The sequence below is a fragment of the Watersipora subatra genome, chromosome 2 (assembly GCF_963576615.1).
Source record: "Watersipora subatra chromosome 2, tzWatSuba1.1, whole genome shotgun sequence".
Classification (NCBI taxonomy): Eukaryota; Metazoa; Bryozoa; class Gymnolaemata; order Cheilostomatida; family Watersiporidae; genus Watersipora; species Watersipora subatra.
In genome coordinates this window covers 43,555,486-43,573,199 of record NC_088709.1, presented here as the reverse complement: position 1 = coordinate 43,573,199, position 17,714 = coordinate 43,555,486, and the positions used below count along the sequence as shown (strand labels likewise).

Sequence of the window (17,714 nt, the reverse complement as noted above, 5' to 3'; positions counted from 1 at the left end):
GCTATACAAGAATAAAAGTACTTATTACAAGCTATTTCGACTATAAGAAACAATGGCAGTAAAACTATCTGATTTAATCAAATCTTACGAGGACAATAATATCAGTGGAGAGTTCGGCACTTGGATCAGCAAACTAGAACTGGTGGCTGAACTACAAAAAATAGAAGATCTTAAAACATTTGTACCGCTATTCTTAAATGGCTCAGCATTTGCTTTGTATGAGCAGCTGTCTGAGGATGTGAAGGGTGACTATGTTAAGCTGAAGAAAGAACTACTGACAGCATTCAGCATAAATATATACAGTGCCTACAGTCAACTACGTGAGCGAGCCTTGCAAGATAACGAAACAGTAGACGTTTACCTAGCAGATTTGAAAAGGCTTGTAGAATCTATGGGACAGACTAATCCAGAACCGCTTCTCAAATGTGCTTTTATGTCAGGGCTGCCATCAGAGGTAGCATGCCAGCTTAAAGCTACGGCTGCCGTAGAGGAGATGGGGTTAAGGAAATATGTAACTAGAGCTCGAGCAATTCTTTCTTCAAATTCAGGTGCATTATTGTATGTATGCGGTGCTGCTACACGTAACACACGTAATCAACCAGCAAAGGGTGTTCAATGCTATGCTTGCTCAGGTTTTGGACATGTTTCCAGACATTGTCCTACAGGAAGAAAAATGAAAAGTTTTTCTAGTAAGCCAACTTGTGGTTACAACCGCAATAACATCGGCCATATAAACAGAAACTGGACAGCTAAGGAGCAGCAGGGAAACGAGAATGGGGGAGCCTCAGCGTCGCATGCTCTTCCCAACAACCAACACTAGAGACGACGCTGCCAATTATATTTGTGAGGCTTCATAGACTGTCCATAAAAACTCTAATTGATAGTGGATGTGAGCAGTCGGTAATCTCAGTTAGTGTTGTTCGTAAATTAGGTCTTGGCATAAGAGGGCAACAAAAGACAGTAAAAATGTTAAATGGAAATGGAAGCTGACATCAATGTATCTATAGACCATTACGACACTATTCAGTTACGTTGCTTGGTAGTACCTGAGTTAGTATGTGGGTGCGGGTTGATTGTTGGTGTAGACGGAATCTACAAACTTAAAGGTGTGACAATACGTGCAAGAGACAGGGTAACATTTGGATGTGCATCACAACCTGTGGTTGCTATGTTATATGAAGATAACTCCGAGTTGAAAAAGCCTGAGACAGACTGTTTGACTATCAAAGATACTGACTTTAAAGCTGTATTTGATGGAACTAAGTGGACGGCAGTATGGAAATGGAAAAGCCACGAACCAGAGTTGAAAAATCAATGCGCTGAGTATGCTATAAACTCCGACTATAAAGAACAATACAGCTGTGAGATTGAGCAATGGATCTCTAATGGCTAGCTGGAGCCATATGATGTGAATATTCATGGCAACGTAAGTGGCATAATTCCACTGATGGCAGTCTTTCAGTCAAACAAAGGTAGAAAGGTGAGACCAGTGATGGACTATAGCAGGGAGTTAAACAAGCATGTGAACAGCAATCCTGGAAATGATATAGCTACATGTCAAGAAAAACTGAGGCAGTGGAAAACATTAGGGGACAATGTGTGTATGTTAGATCTGAAAAAAGGCATACTTACAACTTCATGTGGACTGTTCACTACAACGGTTTCAAGCTGTTCGATTCAATGGTCAGTTGTATGTGATGACAAGGTTAGGGTTTGGCTTGAATGTGGCACCTAAGATAATGTCTCGTATCTTAGCGAAGGTTTTGTCAATGGATGAGAAGATAGCCAAAGGCACAGATAATTACATAGATGATATTGTGGTAAATGAAGATGTTTTGTCAGCGTAGAAAGTGAAGGATCATCTGCAGAAGTACGGCTTACTGTCAAAAGAACCAGAAAGTCTGTCAAGCGCACGAGTACTGGGTTTGAGAGTAGAGGCTTCCAATAGCGGTACTCTCAAGAGGAGTAAAGACTGAGCTGCCATTGTGCCATTTGCCAAGTGCATTCCACTGTGACCAAACGAGAACTGTACTCAATATGTGGAAAGTATATTGGTCACTATCCAGTAGCAAGGTGGTTGCGAGTAGCATTTAGCTATCTCAAAAGAGAAAATAACGCTTATGGGTGGGACGATGAGGTACCCAGTAATGTCAAGGAAAAAATTAGATGAGATTGATAACAGCATACACCGCCATGACCCTGTAACTGGCCAATGGAAAGTACCTGCATCTGAGAATGGTAAAGTGTGGTGCGATGCTAGCAGCTTGGCAATAGGAGCATGTGTCGAGATTGATAATCAAATAGTAGAGAATGCAAGTTGGTTGAGAGGTGTCAATGATGGGGCCCATATCAATATGGCAGAGTTAGGAGTTGTCAAAGCAAACAATATGGCTATGAAATGGAATCTCAAAAATGTGACAATTTTGACAGACTCTGCCACAGTATTTGGATGGGTGAAATCTGTATTACAGGACTGTGAAAGAGCAAAGGTGAGCGGCCTCAGTGAAATGCTGGTGAAACGACGCCTCAATCTACTAAATGATCTAATCAGTGAGTATCAGTTGGTCTTACAAATAACTCTCATAAAGTCTGAAGACAATAAAGCTGATGAACTGAGTAGAGTTCCCTACAAATGGTTGGAGAAACGAGTATGTGCTGTCAATCTAACAACTTCTGACAGTATAGAAGGGAAACTGCGTGATCTACATGAAGCTCATCACCTAGGCGTTGATCGTACATGGTACATGTATCTAGTCACAGAAAGGTGGGAGCCTACTGTAAAAAAGAAAGACATTGAAGAAGTAGTGAAGCACTGTCATGTGTGCAAACGAGTCGATCCTGCACCAGCTCATTGGGAAACTGGTCAAGTAGACGTGGAAAGTGATTGGTATCGTTTAGCAACTGATGTAACACACTACCAGGGAATCCCGTACTTGACTGTTATTGACTGTGAACCGAGCAGGTTTACAATTTAGAGAAAGTTAAGAAACGAAACTTCTCCCGCTGTCATGGAACAGTTAGACCACATATTTTGTGAGCGCGGGTCTCCAATTAGAAATATTGTCAGATAATGGACCTTGCTATAGATCGTTCAAGCCTCTTCTTGACAAATGGGGTGTAAATCATATCTACGGCTGTGCTTATAGAGCTTCTGGCAATGGAGTGATAGAACGCAATCATCGTACTATTAAACGCATGCTTGCCCGCTCCGGTGGCACTGTCAATGACATGCTATATTGGTACAACAATTCTTCTAATGCCGATGGTGTTGTGCCATTTAGGAGATTGTTTAATTACAATCCTCAGAAACAAGAAACTACTAGAATATCGGCTAAACGGGACATTAGTTTAAACCCTTACAAAGTGGGTGACCAGGTATATGTAAAACCAAGTAACGCCAAGTGCACATCAGTGTGGAAAACTGGTAACTTCCTTGGTCTCCAACACAGCAGTTAAAGTGGATGACATGACTCGCCATATAGGAGACATAAGATTTTGTTGGAGAGTTGATAAACAGTCAGCTACTTTAGACTGTGAGTTAGACATAGCTAATACTAATACTAACGAGTCAACTGAGGGTTTAATAAACGTTGGAACTCTACCTGTAACTAAAGACAGTCACAAAAATTATTCAACTGCAGCTAATAATGTCACTAGACCAGCTAGGGCTAGGAAACCCCCAGATTTTTATGTAGCTGGTTTTAATTGATCTTGAAGATCAGAGGGAGGTGTACAAGGACAAAAGTACTTATTACACTTCAAATAGAACCTTCAATGCATGACTTCCCACTTCCCAGCCTAACCAAAGTTACAGAACTTGCTTATCTTTTTCTGTAACGAAGGAACAAAATATTTATTCTGATAATCGAAGGATGTTGAACAAGGACTATGATGGGTGACAGAAGTACTTTCTGTCTTGAACTTTTATGTACTGTAAATGTTCAGAGTGGACTCTGAGGTGTGTGTGCAGGTTTTTTCTGGGCACAGCTTTTACCCATTCATTGAGACGTGACTCGTTTTTGTGAGGAAATCTGCCTATATACTCTATATATATATATATACATGTATATATATATATATATCTAATTATATATATTTATATATCCTTGCACGAGTGAATATTTATAAAATTAATTTGCATTGATGAAATATTTGCACGATGATAAAATTAACCAATTATATGCTGACTTATTTGGTGACCTATTGACCTAGTTGGTGACCTACTGACCTAGTTAGTGCGATGGGCAGCTTGAGCCACAATTTAATAAAGCGTGATTGACTGGCTACTGCTGTGAAATTTTAAATAGCAAAAAACAGGAAGTTAGATGCAATACCGGGCATGCACAAAACCAAAAGAGATGATAGTTACCAGATGATACCAGTAATTAGCCCATTTAACCAATAATAAAATACATGTACAATGTATGTGTAATAAATGTAAGCAGGAATTGTTTGCTCCTGCAACCAGAGGTCAAATGTGCACATAGCTCTAACATGGGTAAATGCATAAACAACTAGTCGAATGCCCAGCATTGCGGTATTACAAAACGACTTAGCCTGGCACATTGCCAATGGCTACTTTGCGTAAACCAGGGTCCATATTATTATTAAACTTACTAATAAAAGCCGTGAGTGTTATATCGTGACAGATATGTTTTGAGATTGAAATAGTTTATTTTGACCACATGAAAAGATGAACCTTGCCAAGCAAGCGTCCACGTGCATCTGGTGATGATTGTCAAGATCATAACAATCCTCTCGCTTTAAGGTGGGGGTCACGTCTTTTTGCAAAGGGTCAACAGTAGGCTTAAAGTTACCAACAGGTCTGACCGATCCATCAGTTTTAGGAACAAAGAAAAGCCGACTCACTGACCACCCACTGTGTTCTACTGGAACAAAGACACCTTCTTTGATAAGCCAGTCACGTTCTTTATCTGCTGCTGACTGACTAGCAGTGGGAACCCTATGTAGCTTGGAACGCCTTGGAGTCGCCTCATCCATCAGTTCAAGCTTTACCAGAGGGCCTCTTACCAACGCTTGTCCCTTGAAAATTTCAGAATATTTCAACAACAGTTTATCTAGGTCACTTGCATGGATACTTACTACAGTCTTTACAGCCTGCCAATCTATACACAGCTCTCTCAACCAGTCTCTACCCAACAGAGTAAAGTGAGACGCCTCCACCACATGGAGCCACAGCCTTCCATGATGCCCATTGTGCGACACATCCACCAATATCCTTCCTGTACATCTCACTACGTCACCAGTGAACCTGCAAAAATGATCATTTAATTTGTATAGCTTTTGATTGCTAAAAAGCGTTTGGTAAACATGGTATGGTACAATCGACACTGTCGCACCAGTATCAACCTCAATTGATCATTTAGTGTTATTCACAAAAACATCAACAGCATATGGTTTAATAGCATTATTACAATCTACAGCTGAGGCATTAGATTATGAGACTGAGTCAAATGTTTTCTGAGCCAACTCTTCCCCCAAATCATCTTGACAAACTCTTCTCCAAATCATCCACACCACATTCGCCTGATTACTACAGTAATTGTTACACATAGGTCGACTGTGACCAATCTGATTGCAGCGATGGCAGGTCGCTCCTTTAAGTCTACAATTATCAGGCAGGTGATTAGTTTTGCCACATCTCCAACATTTATAACAAGTTCCTGAAGAAGAATTATACTTAGTTCTAGTAGCTGGTGGCCCCAGGGTGTTAGGGGCTAAATTACGAGGAGCCTGGGGCCTGCTGGCAGTCACACATCAGAACTTCAGTCACAGAACAGTCACATCAGAACCTCCTCTACTATTCACCACCTTTACTTCAGCAACAGACTGTTGGGCTAGTGCACTAGAGTGGTATTCACCCATCTGGGTGGCTAAAGTTGCAGCATTCTGCCAAGTTAGACCAGAGCCTTCTCTGATGAGGGCCTGTCGAATACCGTCATGGAGCATTCCTGCCACCAATCTGTTCCTCAGTTTTTGCTTGAGTTGTGACGGTGGCACAAAGTTGCAGTTAGCTGATAGGCGTTTATGAGCTAAAATAAACTCAGAAACAGTTTCTGTTGCAGACTGTACCCTAGTGTCAAAAACATATGTTTCTTCTACCTCATTCTTACTGCCAAAATGCCCATCCAGCAAACCCACTAGCTCATCCTATCAGTTATCAGACTTATCAGTTATATCGTCATGTGAGCACAAGCCCATCAGCAGTTGAACACTTTCTCCACCTAATATAGCCATAAGAGTGGTATGTTTCTTTGTCCCATCGGTAATTTCATTCGTGACTAGCCAAGAAGTGAGTCTAGTCTTATACAAAGGCCAATTGTCAGTATCCGGTCTAAACTCGCTAATATTTCTAATAGGCATAGTAAAAATGTGTCAGAGGCTTTTAAAATCCCATCCTTGTTGCCAATCTGTTATATCGGGACAGATATGTTTTGAGATTGAAATAATATATTGTGACCACATGAAAAGATTAACCTTGCCAGCAAGCAAGCGTCCATATGCATCTCGTGATCTCGCGATGATCGTTAAGGTCATAACAGGGAGAGTGAGCTTTAGTGACATTGCGCGTAATGCAGAGTCGCTATACGAATTTCAACTTAGATAACGACTTATATTGCCTAAAGAATCTATTGCATCTCGTGTAGCATGGCTACATTGGGTTCATGGCTCATTGCCTAGTGAACAGGATGTTCCGAGATTAAATCTTCTATGATATGGATTTGTCATCGCTAGATACTAACCAACTATAGCTGGACAGACAGAACGACAGACGATGAACTTTGAGATTTATATATATATATATAAAGATAAAAGATGAACCAGTGTGCATGCTGAAATACTACCAATGTATGTAGGCTTGTATGTTAACATAAGCCACATCAGGTGGTACAAAAGATGTTTAAATTATTTTACAAAATGAACTATGACTTACCAATTTAATCATTAACAACATTACGCCTTTAAGTTAACTTGGCAATTTGAAACATTCATTTCAAGGAAAAATTATTCTCTAAATTTATGCTGTTAAAACATACTTTCAAAGCTAATTTGGCAATTCAATGCATATTTTAGTTCATCAAATTCACTAATTCAATTAGGAAAGCAATTATTTGAATGCAAATTTGCTGATTTAATGCATACATGTAATTCAATTTTATGCAAAATTCCATTTAATAAGTTCATTATGAATGAATTTATTTGTTAGATCAATTTATGAATTGATGCGTAATATGGATTGTACCAGGTTAGATTTGTTAATTTAATATTAATACAATTAATCTTTAAATTAATTTGGTAGATACATGCTAAATGAATTTAAACAACGGCTTCATTTACACTTGTGGGTCACACAGCTTTTTTGTATCGAGCACCAGGCTAGCATTAATTTATTCTGGTCCTGTGTTTAAGATTATAAGAGTTTAGACAATGACATCATAGCAGTGTTGTGGAAATCAGTGCTGACTAGCCACTTGCAAGTGGGTTCTGCGTACAAGTTGTCTTACACCGAATGAGTAATAGCTGTCATGCACAACTGTAAATGTTGCAAGCAAGGTGACTGGTGAATGAGTATGGCTCTTTATTCACACAAGCTTTATAAGCATGAATAGTGAGTTAACAATTAGATACAATTCACTACAATCAAGTGTAATGCTGAAATGAGTTACAAATAATAAATACTCAAAAAGTTACACTTGTAAATGTAAGAATGCTAATATATATAATACTGTATATGTATGTACAAAGCTGCACAAAGGTAAACTAATGTAACCACGCTGTTCTTAATGCAGATTAAGAATGTAATTCTCAGTCTTTAGTTCTATCGTTCGCAGTCTGTATCACTTGTTCTGTGCTCTTTGTTCTCTTTCATTAGGGTATCTTCTCTTATTGCATATCCTTACCCTTCCTGCTTAACACTGGAGCACCTTTGCTTATATAGCAAGGGCTGGGTGTTAATCCATGGGCTTTCTGAGAAAGCTGAATTTTGTGCTAATCCGAGAACAGTTGAACACTTATGATAATTAGAAAAAGCTCAGCTCAGTGAATCCATCACAGCAGGTTACACCTGGTGGCGGAAATGCCACGCCTTCAATTGATGACATATTACTGAGACACTAACTTTCCCCTTCCAAAAACATACTTCAAAAAGTAGCTAGGGTTACTTAACCATCACAATTTTACTTCTTTAATTTTTACTTTGTTGGTGGTTCTAAAAGTTTTCCTTTTCTAGATGTTTAAAAGAAACTTCCACAATGTTTACCAAATAATTGGTAAAATCTGTTTTTTGAATAATAATTAATTTTTTAATTATTATTAAAATTTAAACTTCTTTGTTAGTTTGAACTAATATAAAATTCCTCCAGTAAATATTTTATTAGCACTAGTTCTTAGCTTCAAAAAGTGTAAAAAAACTTAGTTCAATGCAAGTGTATGCAAGTTTTCTGAACGTACGCTGCCACAGAAAGTGAGGTTTTTTTATAAAACGATGTTTACATGATTGTATATACTCTTCTATGTTCTACTCAGCTCTGGCCTTGCCTGTGGGGGGAAAATATAGTTCCTTTCCGAAAAGTTGTGGGCGCGCTACGATATTGAACACATACGAGCTACGATATTGAACACATACGGTAAACAATTTTCTGTTTCTATCGTGAGTCTTTTTTTCGTTTTGAAAAAAAAACAAACAAATTTTTTAATCTTACGTAATGCATCATTTTTATTATTTATGAAACGGGATTGTTGTAAAACCTTTTAAATAAAAACGGAAAATATACCGTATATCATGTATACCATGGGCCTAAAACTTTGGACAGGAACTATATTTTACCTTGGCTGTGCGCAAACTTTTATGGATTTGAAGTCAAATTCTGTCGCAATGAAAGGCGAAGTACCTGTTATCTTTGTGAACTAAAGCTACTCTAGTTCAGTGGGTTCTTTAACAAGTCGTTACTTATCAGGAGACAAAATAAACACGTCGTCACTTACTGAGCTTCAAGCCGTAAGCGAGTCACCAAAAGACCGCCTCCCTCGGTCTCGCGCAAGTCCCTTACCTCTGGTCAAGCCCTTACCGCGACCCTTACCTCTGGTCAAGCCGGAGTTGTAGCGAGCCGATAATATCACATCTTCCTTTGTTTGATGGAAGCAAATTTCTCACAGGGGATGTTCATCTGGATTCTGGGAGATCCCGTGAGGTCTAGTCCTCTGCAGCCTGTATAGTCTGTAAGCGACTATTTGCTGATCTTCTGCACACTTAGGTACACATCAGAAAACATATTTTTCCTTTAGTCTGGTGTCTCTGTGAGTAGAACTTGGTAGTTCTACCTTACGCCTCTAGGGCACTCTGACACTCCGGGTATTTATGGAAACGCAAAGTTTAGTGAAGGTTGCGGTGGATCCTGGAAACTACCCTTCAATAAAAGTTGAGAGTTTGGGGTCTCTCCCGACATTATTTCGAGGTTCAAACTGCAGTTTTACCTGGATCAAGTAACAAATCCTCATCCGCAGTGTCCATGCCTTCCTCCTCGACAGCCCATGAACTGGGTTTTCTATGGCTCTGGCGGCACGCTGCTCAGCACAACATCCTTCAAGAGTAAGGTCTTTGGCTACAATCGTCAGCTCAGCGCGGTCTCCCGTGAGCAGGTTTCCAACTGAAGTCGCCTGTATAGCACGGTCTCCTGCAAGCAGGTATCCGGCTACAGTCACCTGTTCACCACGGTCTCCTGCAAGCAGGTATCCAGCTACAGTCCCCTGTTCACCACGGTCTCCTGTTGTGAGGTATCTGGCTGTGGCTGGTGACGCCCCGCTGTCTCCCTCCAAAAGAAGACCTTCGTTCTTGTGGTGGTCTCTCTTGTCGCCCGAGTCTCCACCTAATGCCTTATTATTGTACCTAGCGGGGATGGTGGTGGCAAGACGGTAGCAGCAGGTTTCCTCTGAGATTTCGGGGTCTGGGGAGCTGCCCGGGAACCAGGGTAAAATCTCTCTGAGAGGATGAACTTTCTCATACTCTTGTTTCCCAGCACGGAGCTCTTTCTCTCGTCTCTCAAGTTCACTCGGTTCAGCCTCACACCATCTACCTAGTACAGCACATTGTTCTCTGAGGGCCCACAACTCTCCCTCAAAATCAGTCTGCTAGCCAAGTGAGTTTCGGTTGGAAACTATCCAAACATTCTTATAAATACAGCGTTCTTTCCTTGACTTAAAGGGACACTCGCTTTCAGCATGATACTTGCCATCACATATACGACATCGGCTTGGCTTGTCGCACTCACCCTCCATGTGCCCAAGTTTCTTACAATTATTGCATCTAACACGGAGGCAGGTTTTCACCAAGTGATTTGTTGAGCCACACTCATAGCAGCTGTCATCCCTTCTCCGGTATGGAGAGCCATGACTCTTTTCCCAATGACTATACCTGTATGTATGGTCTTTGGAGCCATCTGAATCACTGCTAAGACTGTAACGATGCAAGCGATAGCGTGTTCCGTGACTACCTTCACATATGCTAGAACCGTGCCTGTAGCCATTATGATGCCCATGGCGTTCTTGACTACTCTCACGACTGCTAGAATCGCGTCTGTAGTCATCATAACACCCATTGCATCTTCGAGCCTTGTAGCTGTCACTACTATCTCTTTTCTTTCGACGACAGTCTCGGACCTCTCGCCGTTGTACCGCACCAACCTCCTGTTTGACACACAGCTGTTCAGTAGCCCCCACGCTTGCAGCCTCCAAAGGGGTACTAGCCCCTGGGATTGACCTCATCGCTTCCGGTGTCGCACTAGGTTAAGCAGAAGCAGGTCGATTAAAACTAGGCTCTTCCGCGAGCATATTTGAGGCCTCTTGCGCTTCATTTCTGGTCCAGAGAAGGTTTCTAAACCTCTCCCAATCCAGGTTATTTTGGGCCATCAAATCTCTACTCAATCTTGTGTCACGTAGTCCATTCACGGCAATGACCAAAGCAAAGCTCCTCCGTGAATCATCATTCATGCCAAAATCAAGCTGCCTACTAAGCCGCCCTATTCTAAGGAGAAAATCTCTGTCATCTTCTCCTGCAAGTTGTTTTGCAGAAACAAACTTTTGGGTCTTGACGTAGACGTTTTCCTCTCTTTCATAATGCCCTCTCAGCAGGTCCCAAGCTTGGTTGAAAGTTGAGTCTGGGTTAATAGACTCAAATCCCAACGATCTTAAGGTTTCCCTACCCTCTTGGCCTATGCCTTTCAAGAGTGCTAGTAATTTAGCCCTAGGTGTGAAGTTTGGGACTATGACGGCCTCTTCTCCCACCGTCTCCTCCCTCTCACCCATCTCAGAAGCCTTCATCTCCATACAGAGTGTAAACTCTTCGCTAAACCTTTTCCAACTACCAAATACATCAATAGCCAAAATATCTAGCACAGGGAAGCTAGCAAAAATGTTTGCACTCACCCTTCTTCCAGCCATTATTTATATTAATTCAAAAAAATTAAATAGAATTCACTGAACTGAAATAATAACGGAACTGTCAATTGTAATCCGTTTGTGTATCTATTAGTAGTCACTACACCTCAATGCACCTCGCCGAGCGTCTACACACTCCACAATTGTCCAACACAATTCAATATACTCACCTCAACTTACCACTGTATTATCGTATTAATTTAGCACTACACTATCAAATTACCATATCACTACACTATCGTATTAATTTACCACCACACTATCGTATCAACTTATCACTACACTATCATATTACTTCTCTCCTGAAAGTAAACACTCGTGGTACCATGTGAACTAAAGCTACTCTAGTTCGGTGGGTTCTTTAACAAGTCGTTACTTATCAGGAGACAAAACAAACACGTCGTCACTTACTGGGACAGCCTTATGTTCCGCAGGCCCTATGTTCCGCAAGGCCCTATGTTCCGCAAATCGCTATGGCTCAATCAGTAAATTTATTGCTGTCTAGACGTTGCGGACGTAAAAGTGACTGATGATTCGTCAAAGCACATTAGCTGTGCCGATGTTTCTCACGCAAGAATACAATAAACAAGTTTATGTAGGAATGCGTACTGTATAAGTTGTCCAAGCGATTGTATAGTAATTAAATAAAAAAACTAGAGCCTGTTTTTCTGATTATTTGATTTTGTCAATATAATCAAAAAACGTATATTACTCGCTGATTGTCAATGAAATCATCAAAGCATATCTTCTTCACTGAATAATAACATCTATAACATCATGGAGGCCTATGCTCCTCACTCAATATGGCGCAGTATACTCGCAAGGGCTGATGTTCATCACATAATATTTTGCAATGCACTCAGTAAGGTATATGTTTCTCACTCAATAATATTACAAATATAATTCTATATTTGTAATTATTTTACTTAATGTAATGTGATTAAATTTATAATTACAATATATTCTGTATTGTCTTGTATATAAGCACTGCATATAAGTCTTGCCGTAGAGCAATTTCTGTTTGCTGCCAGTATGATTTTATTTTGCTACTTGTAATTACCCTCTCTACATAACCGATTCGTTATTTACATCTGACAATCTCACCTACAGATGGGAAGTTTCCTTCTCATGAAATATAATTGAAGATATTTATTTTTGCCTGCAAATAGAAAGGCAAATAATATTATATTTTATATTAATATTATTTCAATAAAGATTAACTAACTAACTACAAATATAATCATGAGGACCTATATTTCTCACTCGATAATGATATAAATATAATGATTGAAGCCTAAGTTTCTCACACAGTAATAGTATAAAAATCATCATGAGGACCATGTTTCTCACTCAATTATTTTATAAAAATAACCATGACGGCCTATATTTCCATTTCATATTGCGCAATATGGTCAAAGGGCCTCACTCGATATTGTACAATACACTTGCTTGGGCATATGTTTCTCACTTCGTATTGCGCAACATAATCAAGGGGCTTATGTTCCTGACTTCATAACAAGGATATTATACTTGCTTCAGTCTATGTTCCTCACTTGAGATTGCGCAATATGCTCAAATGACCTATATTCCTCACATCATAACGAGCATATTTTACTTACTTGGGTCTATGTTCCTCACTTGAGATTGCGCAATATACTCAAAGGGCCTATGTTCTTCACTTAATAACGAGCATATTTTACTTACTTGGGTCTATGTTCCTCACTTGAGATTGCGCAATATACTCAAAGGGCCTATGTTCCTCACTTAATAACGAGCATATTTTACTTGCTTGGGTCTATGTTTCTCACTTGAGATCGCAATATGCTCAAAGGGCCTATGTTCCTCACATCATAACGAGCATATTTTACTTGCTTGGGTCTATGTTCCTCACTTGAGATTGCGCAATATACTCAAAGGGCCTATGTTCTTCACTTAATAATGAGCATATTTTACTTACTTGGGTCTATGTTCCTCACTTGAGATTGCGCAATATACTCAAAGGGCCTATATTCCTCACATCATAACGAGCATATTTTACTTACTTGGGTCTATGTTCCTCACTTGAGATTGCGCAATATACTCAAAGGGCCTATGTTCCTCACTTAATAACGAGCATATTTTACTTGCTTGGGTCTATGTTTCTCACTTGAGATTGCGCAATATGCTCAAAGGGCCTATGTTCCTCACATCATAACGAGCATATTTTACTTGCTTGGGTCTATGTTCCTCACTTGAGATTGCGCAATATACTCAAATGGCCTATGTTCCTCACATTATAATGAGCATATTTTACTTGCTTGGGTCTATGTTCCTCACTCGAGATTGCGCAATATACTCAAAGGGCCTATATTCCTCACATCATAACGAGCATATTTTACTTACTTGGGTCTATGTTCCTCACTTGAGATTGCGCAATATACTCAAAGGGCCTATGTTCTTCACTTAATAACGAGCATATTTTACTTACTTGGGTCTATGTTCCTCACTTGAGATTGCGCAATATACTCAAAGGGCCTATGTTCCTCACTTAATAACGAGCATATTTTACTTACTTGGGTCTATGTTCCTCACTTGAGATTGCGCAATATACTCAAAGGGCCTATGTTCCTCACTTAATAACGAGCATATTTTACTTGCTTGGGTCTATGTTCCTCACTTGAGATTGCGCAATACACTCAAAGGGCCTATGTTCCTCACATCATAATGAGCATATTTTACTTGCTTGGGTCTATGTTCCTCACTTGAGATTGCACAATATACTCAAAGGGCCTATGTTCCTCACATCATAATGAGCATATTTTACTTGCTTGGGTCTATGTTCCTCACTCGAGATTGCGCAATATACTCAAAGGGCCTATGTTCCTCACATCATAATGAGCATATTTTACTTGCTTGGGTCTATGTTCCTCACTTGAGATTGCGCAATATACTCAAAGGGCCTATGTTCCTCACTTCATAATGAGCATATTTTACTTGCTTGGGTCTATGTTCCTTACTTGAAATTGCACAATATACCGGTACTCAAAGGGCCTATGTTCCTCACATCATAATGAGCATATTTTACTTGCTTGGGTCTATGTTCCTCACTTGAGATTGCACAATATACTCAAAGGGCCTATATTCCTCACATCATAATAAGCATATTTTACTTGCTTGGGTCTATGTTCCTCACTCGAGATTGCACAATATACTCAAAGGGCCTATGTTCCTTACTTAATAGGTATTCCAAAAAAGCAGCAACAGAACCAAGTACATGTAGTTATATCTGGCAACTAAAGGATGACATTGTCTAGTAATTTATTTAGTGGAAACTGGTAAAATATCCTCATGTGACATTAGTGCCATAAATTGCAACAAGTGCTTGTTAAAAAAGTTTCTATATCTCCTCTTTCTACTTTACATGTTCTACTCTTCACATGCCTAATTTAAATAAAAGAAATGAGCTAATCGATGTAATAATATATTATGTAACTATAATAATAAAATGTGTTTTAAACATCTACCATAAACAAACCAGCCAAGTAACCAACGGATTATTTGGATATTATATAGCTGATATATTTAGGATTTTATCTTGTTCTAGCAATTTCATCTGAGAGCCATAACAGGTATGAACTATTTCTTAATAAATAATTTTACATACAAAAAGTGTTCTCTGACAATCAACTGAATCGATAAATACAATATACAATAGATTTTTATGAAATGACTGCGGGTAATTTTAAATCATTTCATTCACAGCATATTTTATCGCTTGCCAATAGCTAGTTATTGTTCGTTTTCCCTGTTCCAGCTGTCTCTTGAGCTTTTGGATTCGTTCTTCTAACTTCTGCCACTTTCTGCGCCTGTGAACTATCAGTTTCCCTGAAATGAAAATTATTGCATATAAATAAAAATGCATTTGAAAAGCGATTAGGATATATATATATATATGGTTTGCCAAAGAAGGTAGATTATAATGATCATTCCTATATTTTTTCGTAAAAAGACAAACCTTTTTCAGCAGCTGCGACTCGTTGTTTATACAACACTTCTTCATCTTTTAGACATGAAATGAGAAGCCATATCGAAGGGTGCTTCCTTCCAACGACGTCATTGAAATGGCTGTTCCAGGCTAGGCATAAAAGACAAACACTGCTGAATAAACTCATAGTATGATTAAGCTATACGAATGATCTTTTTTAATCCAAAATTTCGGATAAAAATTGCATACAGCTTTTATTTTAACCTTGTGGAAGCTTATTTCTGATTTACAGCAGATTGCTGTATGCTCACTAGCCTTTAAGGATCTTAGCCTAAATACTGGGGACTGCACATTCGCACTGTCGTCTACGTAATGTTTGATATGTGAAGACAGCGGCTTTTTGAACGCTTCTCTTTTTTTATTGAATTACTTTGAGGAAGACAAAATTATAAATTGAGTGTCAATAAACTTTGCTGGTTCTCAATATGTTAAAACAGCAGAATAATATGAATCAGAATCAAAGGATATTGGCACATGATGTATCATTATAGAATATAGCCTTAAGAATAAAAATCTGCCTGCATACTGCTAGCGAGAATTGTTTTGCTGACAGATATTTTTGTTAACAAGATTCAACATATTCCACAAATATAAACAATATACAATAACTGGGGAAGCCGAATTGCCAAGCATCACTAATATTGTGCAAAGGACGATGTCTGAGTTTTTTGATATTGTAATTTGTTTCAGCTTTTTATATTCACCTTCCACATAGTTGTTAGTCCGTGTGCTTATGTCTCGAAAATATACATTCCATACACTGATTGGAATGACTCCGTGTATAAAGGTATCATGGAAATAGGCTAGTAACATCTCCATGGCTGGAAAGTGTTTTGCAGCCCCCCTTACAGCTACTGAGCTCTTTAAGCTACTACAATAAGAAATGAGAAAACATTAATTAAGGATTCAGATGTCATCGAGGAAGCATGGTGGAAATCATACTATGAGATGTTTGGTTAGATTTATAGGTGGCGAACTCAAACGTTTGCTGCATTTGCTCGCTTGCAAAATATGTACTTTGTAAAACTGTTTCATGGCAATTGGTAGCTCATATTTTTTGGTTGCTTTGAATTTACACTGAAGTTATATTATACTTATAAGTTATATTATTTTTGAAGAAGCCAGATGAAAGGTTTCATCCAATATATTCGTTAGTAATAAAGTGATGGTTAATCCTATCAATGCCATATTTCAGAAAACAGGCCTATTTGCTTTTAAACCAATTTTTAATGCACACATCTGCTGATCAGCATTTGTTCATGTTGAAAATGGTACTATAACCCTTTCTCTGTGACCTTACATCATTATTTTCTCCTACTTGTATGTTTAGATAATTTATATTTTAGTAAGCCAGTTAATTGCATAATTAGTCATCGCACCTGTAACAGTTGTTGCCTGGACTTTGACTAATAAAGGTGTTTAACTTGAGAAAACTATTCAAGGATATATACAATTCACAACCCAATTGATTAAAAAATCAATGATGAGCTCTGTAGATTAAAACATATAGGGCGTGTGCCTACAACGTAAATAATCGCTTCCAGGAACCTTTACATAATAGAGATTTTACGTTATAAGAATAGTAAACTACATGTATATTGCCTAATCCATTCCAATATCTTCCCAAACTCACCCCTTAGTCATACAAAAAACAACATTTTAATTTATCAGCAGTATTATTGATTTGCAGCGACAATGCTCATTTACAACGATTTGCTTATTTTTTCTAAACAGCAAAGCCTATTCAGCAAAGTGAAACTAATAGCAAATATTTCAGACATCTAAAAGTAAGCAAAACAAAAAAATATATTTTTACTATAAAACTAGCGGTACTACCTGTTCGTAGTCTATCTGTAGGCAGGGGTCAAAGTTAGTATAAAATATACCTTTCGGTGGTACTAAAACTCGTGACATTCAGATTGGTAGATTGACACTGTAACACCTGCACCAATCAATCCCCTCAAGTATTTCTGAATAATTGCGCAGCTACCTTATCCTCAGTTTTGTCGACACATCTGACGATTTATCTCGACAATTTAGAATGTCACAGAAGCTATACATATGTAATAGTAATGCATTCGGTTTGTTCTTTTGCAAGTGTGGCGAGATGTGCTGCCATTCGAAGAGAATTTGAGAACTCACCCGACTTGACTCTCTACGTTATATTTTTTTATGGTGTGCGAAGCAAAAACTTCACATAAATTTCAAATAGCGTAAAGATTTAAGTTATAGAAGT

The 17,714-nt window shown here is 38.8% G+C and overlaps 1 protein-coding gene and 1 long non-coding RNA gene across 2 annotated transcripts; one reads left to right on the top strand and one right to left on the bottom strand.

The window, feature by feature from the left end:
• The first annotated feature begins 2,147 nt into the window (after positions 1-2,147).
• On the top strand, positions 2,148-2,975 carry LOC137388232 (uncharacterized). Its single transcript, XM_068074732.1, has one exon. The coding sequence runs from the start codon at positions 2,148-2,150 to the stop codon at positions 2,973-2,975; it is 828 nt and encodes a 275-aa protein (XP_067930833.1).
• An 11,923-nt stretch (positions 2,976-14,898) lies between these two features.
• On the bottom strand, positions 14,899-16,343 carry LOC137388629 (uncharacterized). Its single transcript, XR_010977975.1, has 3 exons — positions 16,183-16,343; positions 15,449-15,568; positions 14,899-15,318 (listed from the first exon to the last, which is right to left on the bottom strand). It is a non-coding gene; the product is annotated as an uncharacterized lncRNA (long non-coding RNA).
• Between the last annotated feature and the right edge of the window lie 1,371 nt (positions 16,344-17,714).

What these genes read in the sequence shown, in the direction of transcription:
- LOC137388232 (XM_068074732.1), top strand. Translation starts at nt 2,148, where the DNA reads ATGTCAAGGAAAAAATTAGATGAGATTGATAACAGCATACACCGCCAT.